At 45.8% G+C, this 9,434-nt stretch overlaps 2 protein-coding genes across 2 annotated transcripts in view; both read right to left on the bottom strand.

The window, feature by feature from the left end:
* Positions 1-219: 219 nt before the first annotated feature.
* SARC_05114 (hypothetical protein) lies at positions 220-1,192 on the bottom strand (the record flags this gene model as incomplete). The annotated part of the gene is made up of 1 exon (XM_014301022.1): positions 220-1,192. The coding sequence occupies exon 1, from the start codon at positions 1,102-1,104 to the stop codon at positions 220-222; it is 885 nt and encodes a 294-aa protein (XP_014156497.1). The 5' UTR covers positions 1,105-1,192.
* Positions 1,193-3,990: 2,798 nt separating this feature from the next.
* Positions 3,991-9,434, bottom strand: part of SARC_05115 (CTP synthase 1-A) — a gene marked incomplete at both ends in the record, with an annotated part of 7,780 nt that continues 2,336 nt past the window's right edge. The window contains 7 exons of the mRNA XM_014301023.1: positions 3,991-4,097; positions 4,860-5,111; positions 5,610-5,908; positions 6,369-6,682; positions 6,984-7,207; positions 7,551-7,695; positions 8,073-8,353. Coding sequence (XP_014156498.1) covers positions 3,991-4,097; positions 4,860-5,111; positions 5,610-5,908; positions 6,369-6,682; positions 6,984-7,207; positions 7,551-7,695; positions 8,073-8,353 — 1,622 coding nt within the window. The remainder of the gene's footprint in view (positions 4,098-4,859; positions 5,112-5,609; positions 5,909-6,368; positions 6,683-6,983; positions 7,208-7,550; positions 7,696-8,072; positions 8,354-9,434) is intronic.

Genomic DNA, 9,434 nt, shown 5'->3' on the forward strand with positions numbered 1-9,434 from the left:
TTACATTTACGTATACATACATACATATTTCTATATCTAAATATCACTATAAATAAATACACACATCCAGCCAGCCAGCCAGCCATCCACACGCACACACACGCACACACACACACACATATATATACATATATCTATATCTATATATATATATATATATATATATATATATATATATATATATATAAATGTCCCTCGAGCGACGTACATCATTCTATTTTAACAATACGTCTGATTCGCCATTGTATTGGCATGGTTACCTTGTGCGGCCTTGTCTTCAGTCGGCGTATTCGTTGTCACTGCGATAGTATCTTTGTCTGTCGGTTTGTCCTGTATGCTACTCTTCTCAGTCAGGACGTCCCCTTCCACGTCCTTCTGGAGAGCCCCCACCTCTTTCTCAGAGGGCCTGTTCTGCACCTCCGTACTTCCATTTGTGCCCTTTTCCTTACTACCATCAGCCCCTACAGGCGCAGTATTGGTCTCTCCCGTGTGCTGTATGTGCTTCCTGGTAGTTTGCTGAGAGGTTTCGCTGGGTTTGTTGGCAGCTACACCGTCCTTCACAGTTGTGGGTCTCTCATGTTCCTCCGATGCGTGTTCGGGTAGTTGTGCGGTCACTTCGCCTTGCTCCTGCTTGTCTCCCTTCACAACTGTCTTATCAGTCCCACCACCAAGGCTATCGCCCGTGGCCTGTGCCTTCGTTTCCGACTTGACATCTGGCTGGTTCGACGCATCAATCCCCTCCTTATGCTCTGCTACCGTGCCTACCTCCCCTTTGGCATCACCCCCCGCATCCCTACCAACTGGTTTCTTGGCAACCGTCGTGTTCTGTTCTGCGGTGGCCTCCTGTTTCTTCTTCTCCTCAGCCGCAGCTCTGGCCGCTCTGCGTTTCTCCAGGATCTCCCTCACCTTCTCAGAGGCTCTGGTGGTGGTCTTACCTCGCGCTCCCAAGGTAACAGAAGCTGCGCTGGATGGGGTGGGTCGCTTTTGTGAACCCGGACTACTGTGTGCTGCATCAGGTGTAGTATTAGAAGGCCCCGTTACCTCCTCACCTTTCGAGCCATCGCAGCCCTTCACACCGTCTGACACCGTACTGGCGCTACTCATGTTCCTGGAATCAATCCAAGCCCCCGTGAAATAATATATGCTTGTCGAAAGTAAGGTATTCTGAGTTGATTCTTTTATGTCGATGCCACTTACACGAATGGAGTGCGAGCCGTTGCGACGGGTCTGCGTTTCTGCGAGGCAACCGCTGCTTTCAATAGAACAAGGTCGATTGAAGAGCTATGTGCAGGTTTCTAAATATATAGGTTGGACGAGCGTGGCGCACTGTTGCGTATGATATACACACATATATATATATGTTATCGACATGCATCTGACCTATAAAATACAAAAAAGTTCTGGAATACATTCCGTTTTTTTTTAACTTTTATTTAGGCGCCTCTATAAATACACTTGATATCAAAATGTAGATGTGAATATGTTGTTTTATATAAAGTCGCCTAAAATACATACAGCTGATGCCAGATTATCAGGAGCGCCGCACTGTGTACACTGGATATGTGTCTGTGTGAATCGGATTGAACCTAGACTCTTCAGGCACACGGAATGACACCAACGACACTAATGCCGCCCTTGGCCTGATCGTCTTGTAAACCACTAAACCACAAGCATTTGAATCCGAGTAAACCACAAGCAATTGAGTCCGAGATGTGTCGCTAAACAAGCAAACGATTGCTTTGTTTCATATTCAAATCTGAAACTAGTACGTTCGCTATCGTAGATTCAGTGAGACAGAAGCAAATGCACACGATTTAAATAAGGGCTATCATCCTGAGAAGAGTGTGCCTTAGGGTATAGTAAATAGGTGAAAGTTGCAATTCCGTTAGGTGGTGAGAATCCAAGTCAGTTTGAAATGATATAATGGGCCTGTAACATGTAGCGGCTTTTTCCTCGTGACAGATAAAGTTAACATAAGGCTTCTGCATGGCTAGTGCATCGTTCAACGAAACTATGTGCATCCGCCGCGATCTAGTCTTGCGCGCTTGCTGTTGTATTGCGCGGGCGGGGGAGAGGGGGGGCAAAAAGTGATTAGAACTGTTTCTACGTTTGTATTAAAACTTAAAGTGGCAAAAGCGGAGGCGAGGACTGTTCAAATCTGTGCAGAAAACAATGATAAGCGGTGTACTTTGATGCCAATTAGAAGGAACGGCGGTTGGTTTGAAGCCAAAGGTTCTTCATACAATGCAGCCAAATTATCTTATATTGCGACGGATAGTTCCTAACTCCTATGTTCAGATACACTAATAAATTGAATACTCTGTAAACACTAAACTTGTAGTCCGTGGCATACCTTCAGACGGCAAGCCAGGATGCCATCATGTGTCTCTTTAGTGGGCTATGCATCATGCCAAGTGGCCAACCGGAAGCCCGACTCAAGAAAGTGCCGAAAGCCGAACGGTGAAAGTCACACGAAAGACACGAGTCCGGAGTTACAACTAGAGCTGAGTGGAACACGCTACGTACACGGTCTCTGTGTAGGCCGTAACACAAAGGATACAGCGGCAGCAGTGAAAGCACACGTTCCGTGAGCTGTGCGTGACGGTCGTATAGCGCTTGTTCCCTCAGATGGTAAGCCAACAGTTGGCGTGGGTGTGCGTATCAACATGAGAGCAGTGAACAATTAGAGCTTCCAAGGCCACGAAAGCGCGACGTTCCCTGTTGTGTATTACATACCTCCACAATAGCCCGGTGAGGCGGTTATTATCATCTAGTGGACGCGAGTGAGTGAACCACACTTCTGACCATGCTATAGGTCTGATGTGTTGTGGGCGTTATGGGTACCAAAAGAACACTCACGATTCGGTGCATGTGAATGTCTCTTATGTACGTGGTAGTGGAGGGACTATGGGCCAATCAACGCTCATCCAGTTCTAAATCGATTGCATAGAATCAAGGAACGTGACCCAACTCAGACTCGTCTGATAACATCCTATCGTGTGAATAGACTCGTCTGAGAACGTCATATCTTGTGATTAGACTCGTCTGATAACATCCTATCGTGTGAATAGACTCGTCTGAGAACGTCATATCTTGTGATTAGACTCGTCTGATAACATCCTATCGTGTGAATAGACTCGTCTGAGAACGTCATATCTTGTGATTAGACTCGTCTGATAACATCCTATCGTGTGAATAGACTCGTCTGAGAACGTCATATCTTGTGATTAGACTCGTCTGAGAACGTCCTATCGTGTGATTAGACTCGTCTGAGAACGTCCTGTCGTGTGATTAGACTCGTCTGAGAACGTCCTGTCGTGTGATTAGACTCGCCTGAGAACGTCCTATCGTAGTGATTAGACTCGTCTGAGAATGTCCTATCGTGGTGAAGTGGGACAGTAGAAGTAATCATGCACCACTAATTGGGCATGGAGGTCAGATGCTGAGATTCCTGTCCACTTTTGTTTTCCAGGTCCGTTTCAGGTCTTGATAATGTCTTGTTACTGTTGCCGATAGAGAGATCCGAGACCGTCGTCGTAGACGCAAGTAAGCATAGTCACGTATTATAATACACGTACTAGAACATATGGCCAGGCGCAGCTGTTACTTTTTAGCGGATGCTCATGCACACGCAGATAACCCTGGAAATAGACTATACAAGTGTGTAGATACATGTGCACGCGTTTAATACGACGATTCAATCACTTCATGGACGGTATGCACCACACATCACCATTCATCTATGAATATGCCGCTTCATTTGCAAGTCACTTACTAAAACCACCTACATCGAAAGCATGTATATTATTGCGCATCGTGCTAAAATAGGTGTACACTACCTTGGTTCAAATCTACGGTCAGGATTCATAATCTTTTAACTTTGGTGGACACCTATATTTATTTCAAATATACACACAATCAAAGGCACATCCACCTCAATTTCTAAATTAGGTCCTCAGGACCGGATCGTACAGAGGGCACGGGACATCTTTATACATCGGCTGTTTCCATGTCTTTGATTATTTCGTGGCTGTCGTATCTGTGTATGCTACCTGCCTGGTTGTCGAGGTATTCGCTCAGTTTCGCATCGCCCATGGCTGCAGAAAGAGAAGGTAAAACCATCAGCAATAGTTCACTTGGCAAGCAATATTGCAAGCCTACGCAATAAGAGTGGACGTAAGTGCCACACCACTGATGATGTATACTATTTCACTGTGTTCAGCGATTGGGCATGGAACAATGATGGATGTCTCACGCAGCGGAATCACAACACGAGTTAACACTACATCCAATGCACATGGATGATACAACAACCACCAGCACATGCGTGCACACACAACCCTCCACTACCGCAAACACAGGGCTAAGTCAAACCCCAATACAATATGATATATACCAGCCAGTACACCTAATACACCTGAATAACATTACACACAGGCAATGACTAAGCTAGTGAACACGTGGCTGCACCAAGTCCAGATATCGAGGACATATGCACTCTGCAAAGCCAAGCCAGATGCAAATATACCTGAATAACAATACACACAGGCAATGACTAAGCTAGTGAACACGTGGCTGCACCAAGTCCAGATATCGAGGACTTATGCACTCTGCAAAGCCAAGCCAGATACAAACATGCATTGATCTCAAAGAGACCACGCGCAGTGCGTATGGGGTCTATGGACACAGCATCACGTGTTCGGAGAGCATGCGACCGACCCCCTCTCCAACCACACCACACGCCAACACACATACAACAATTCAGTCAGGCAAGGATGAAGAACACATACACCTCATAAAACTACCTAAAGCATAAAGACACGTGTAGCCAGCATGTACCTCAAGCACACACTACGTACCAGCCAGGATGAAGCCAATGAACACAGGGCTGGGTCGTACAGGTCGGCTGAGGTATTCTGGGTGGTACTGCACACCCATCATGAAGGGGTGTGATTCACGGGTCAGCTCGGTGATCTCCATACGCTCTCCGGTCTCGTCTCTACCTACAAAGAGCAGGCCGGCAGCTTCTAATTGGTCCACAAACTCCGGGTTCACTTCGTAACGGTGGCGGTGACGTTCCAGTACAAAGTCTTGTCCGCCGTATAACTTGACTGCGGGTGTGTAGAGCGTGGGGATGAGTGAGGGACTTCTAGGGTTTAGGGTTTTAGGGTGTATCCGCTTGCTGTTTGCGGCTGGATAATCGCTAAGCTTGTTCGAGGTATATACAGGCGGAGAAGAGTTTGATATACAGGCGAGAAGAGTTTGCTTGTATGCGTACATACGACCTTGGCACCCGTGTGCTCACGTCGCACTCGGCACAGCGCTGAATAAAACCTAGTAGCGAATATCAGCCGACAACTAAGCTCACACATCAAGCACAACACCCCCACACCAACCCACACACATCAAGCACCAACACCAAACCACACACCTCAAGCACCAACACCCCCACACCAAGCCACACACCTCAAGCACCAACACCCCCACACCAAACCACACACCTCAAGCACCAACACCCCCACACCAAACCACACAATTAAGCACCAACACCCCAACACCAAACCACACAAATCAAGCACCAACACCCCAACACCAAACCACACACATACAAGATGTAGAGTCCCTGTTATGGAAGAGCGTCTTTCTCTGGCCAAGTCTCATGGTGCCGCCGAGATGTGTCTTAGACCCTTCAGGCATGAACATCACCACAGGGTTTGCTGTAGCTTCGTTGAACTCTGTTGAGTTGGCGTCCTCCATGCCCATCACATTGCGGGCGAATTCAATCACGGCCAGCTGCATACCAAGACAGATGCCCAAATATGGTATCTTGTTCTCGCGCGCCCATTGAGCGGCGTGGATCTTACCCTCGGTGCCGCGATGGCCAAAGCCACCAGGCACTAAGATTCCGCTGAATGGATATGGAGAAAAAGGGCAACGGTTAAATGACCACATGGTAGGTAAATTTCGGTACCTACCTAACTGATGAATAGGCGGATACGCACATGTATCTATATAAGCAATCACACGTCCGCGTGGCCCTATTGGTACGCCCATACATAGTCCGAGTGTAGATATGATTTTCCGTGACAGGCTGATAATAAGTATTGTTGGCGTGACAAGATAGGAAAGAAAGAATCCTTTACCTGTCTAGCGGACCGACCAATCCGTGCACATACCGACGTGTGCATCAGTACTATTGCAATACATCACTTACGTACATATAACTACAAACACACCCAATACATCACGTACGTAAGTAGAACTATAAACACACCCAACACATCACATGCGTATATATAACTATAAACACACCCATCACACCACATCCGTATGTATATAACTACAAACACACCCATCACACCACACACCTTGCGCCACAGAGCTTAGACCAAGCGTCGTGGTACTGTACCGGCTGGGTCGACAGCGTCTTCCTCTCCAGATGCTCGGCCTCAATCCACTTCAGCTCCAACTTGCGCTCACAGAACAGCGAAGCGTGTTGCAGGGCTTTGGTAATGGACAGGTAGGTATCGCTGAGACCGGTGTACTTACCCACCACCACAATCTCAATCTCTTCCCGCACGCGGGTCAGGCGGCTAACCATAGACATCCACTTAACACCGAGAGACGAGTTCAGGGCGCGTTCTTTAAGACACTTGGGCAGGTTGAGTCTCTCACCTAGCACCTGGGAGGATAAGGAGGGTGGTAGTATGGGGCAAGCCTGCGTGAGTGTGGTATGTTGGTGTGGCGAAGCTTAATGGGATACTCCGCTCGCATACAATGTAAAGTAAGGCAAAGGTTTTGTAGGGGAATGTCAATAGATTCACAGAGAAGTGTACTACAGGTGCGCTATAGAGAATACATATATTATGGGTCTATGCACGTATCAATAACTCCCACAAATAGGTAAAGTGTGTACTTGTTTGCTTGTGTGCAGATACCTACCGACAACGTAGTATGTACATGCATGAACGAGTGTCCCATACCTTCAACATATTCTGCTTCTCCATCAGCAAGGGCACCTCCCACACAGACTTGCAGTCGTGCAAGTTGAGTACGCTCTTCTCCTCCACGTGGCAGAATTGCGACACCTTCGCAAGCACCTCCTGTTGCAACGGCACAGTACTGCGACACACAATGACATCTGGGAACATGCCCAGGCTACGCAGCTCACGGACAGAGTGCTGGGTGGGTTTTGTCTTGGACTCGCCTTTTGTGGACAAGAGTAGGAAAGTCGTTAATAGTAAACTACTAGAAAATATATTAAATATATATATATTTATTCTGACAAGTAGTGATCGACACAACAGAAACAAGATTGTGAAATGAAACAGAGACGACCAAGCAATTAGCAGGCAGCAGCTTGATATCAATTTAGACTAACAAGAAACTGATGTTCACTTATACTCCGAACAACAAGGAATACACACTCGTCTAGAATTGGAGAGCAAGGACCTACTACAGCATATACAAAAGCGACAATAGTTCACCCAAATACCTGTTCATAAAACAGAGTATTTAGCTCAGTAAACCATAACCTTCGTGGATCTCACCTGTGGTAGCGATGACCGGTACCAGACTCACGTGCACCAGCATAAAGTTCTCAGATCCCACGCGCAGTTTGAACGCGTTCATGGCCTCGGCGAAGGGTGCACTCTCAATGTCCCCCATAGTTCCACCGAGCTCAATGACACACACCTATACGAGTACAAGTCATGCGAAAGGTGTGAACGGGCGTACATTCACACTAACATGTACGAGCATTCGGGGGCTTCACAAGCCCATCTCAGGTTACACTTGTATGTTCCGTAACGAAGCTCACATACGCACCAAAGGGCAGGGATACTTCTGACTACAGACATGGGTTGGAGATAACCATAAGCGAGTACGCCCAATGATAGTCCACAGGCGTATGAACGGAAGTACCATTCGGCGGACCATACAACGCCAATACAGACGTATACATACCTGCCCGCTTACACACACAGACATAGGCGCAAAGCACATGCTCTCATATACACGACACGGTTGACGTATACGCATACAAACCCATTTCATCTAACACACAAACATACTTCCGGTTCCAGCCCGGATTCATCCACAGGCATGCGAGCGACGCGCTCGATCCAGGCCTGGATCTCATTGGTCACATGTGGCACCACCTGTACTGTCTTGCCCAGATAGTCGCCCTTGCGCTCCTTCTCAATGACACTTCGGTACACCTTGCCCGTGGTGATGTTGTTGTCCTGCGTGAGTGTAATGTCTAGGAAACGCTCGTAGTTGCCAAGGTCAAGGTCGACTTCACCTCCATCGTCGAGGACATAGCATTCTCCGTGCTCGTACGGCGAGAAGGTGCCTGTTGTATGAGGATGTGTATTCAATAGCCAGTCAGAATATACCAACTACTGAACATCGGGTTTTACGCAGGCACAGATGCGTGTTCACATATAGACATTATTTTCTTGAATCACACGCATACATAGCCTTACAAATATAACCACAGAGAAGATCAGTCGCAGTCATCGGAATACACCATTGGTGCATGTCTCCTTGGTAACACAGCCATTGATAAAGAGGCTGTATCCGACTCGTCCAATAAGTGTACATTAACGAGCATGTATACACATATACATACAGTGTAGGGTCGACATGACGAACGCATAACTGTAAATGTATGCTCAAGCCACGATTATGTCACATCAATGTTAGTGTTTACGCGCACAGAAAACAACAAGAAAAGGCCCGCTTGTATATGTCGGTACGAGGTTTTCATGAAAGACAGACGCTTGCGTATGAACACCCGCGTTAGCAGACGAATGTGTTCCCACACGACAGTCAAGGGCTGTGTGTATGTGTATGCAAACATTGTTCTTTAGGTATGAAAAAATGTGTGTTGGTGTACTGATTCATGGGATAGAGCGTGTGTAATCACTTGGTGCCCAGAAATTCACTCAATAATTTCTTCTTCTCTAAACAGTACATGAGTTGGCTTGTAAGAAGGCATCCGGAATTTAGTAATGTACTTGATTTATCACAAGAACCAAAATATACACATACACACCCACAGCAATTTTCCCGATTGTAATATCTATACACGTTTCACAAAAATGCAAACGAATACATAAACTAATAGACGGGCAAACAAAACAGCTTTCGAACACGAAACGAAAAAGTCATTTATATTCATAAATATATATATATATATTCAGAAATATATATGGAGGAAAATATAAACAAGAATATATATACAGGAAAATATATGCAGGAATATATATATATATATGTATATATATACATATATATATATATGGATGAATCTATATATATATAAATACATATTTATATATATATATACATATATATAATATATATATATATGATATATATATACATATATATAGAATAAGTATATATAACTANAGTNNTATATATATATA

The sequence above is a fragment of the Sphaeroforma arctica genome (assembly GCF_001186125.1).
Source record: "Sphaeroforma arctica JP610 unplaced genomic scaffold supercont1.315, whole genome shotgun sequence".
Lineage (NCBI taxonomy): Eukaryota > Ichthyosporea > Ichthyophonida > Sphaeroforma > Sphaeroforma arctica.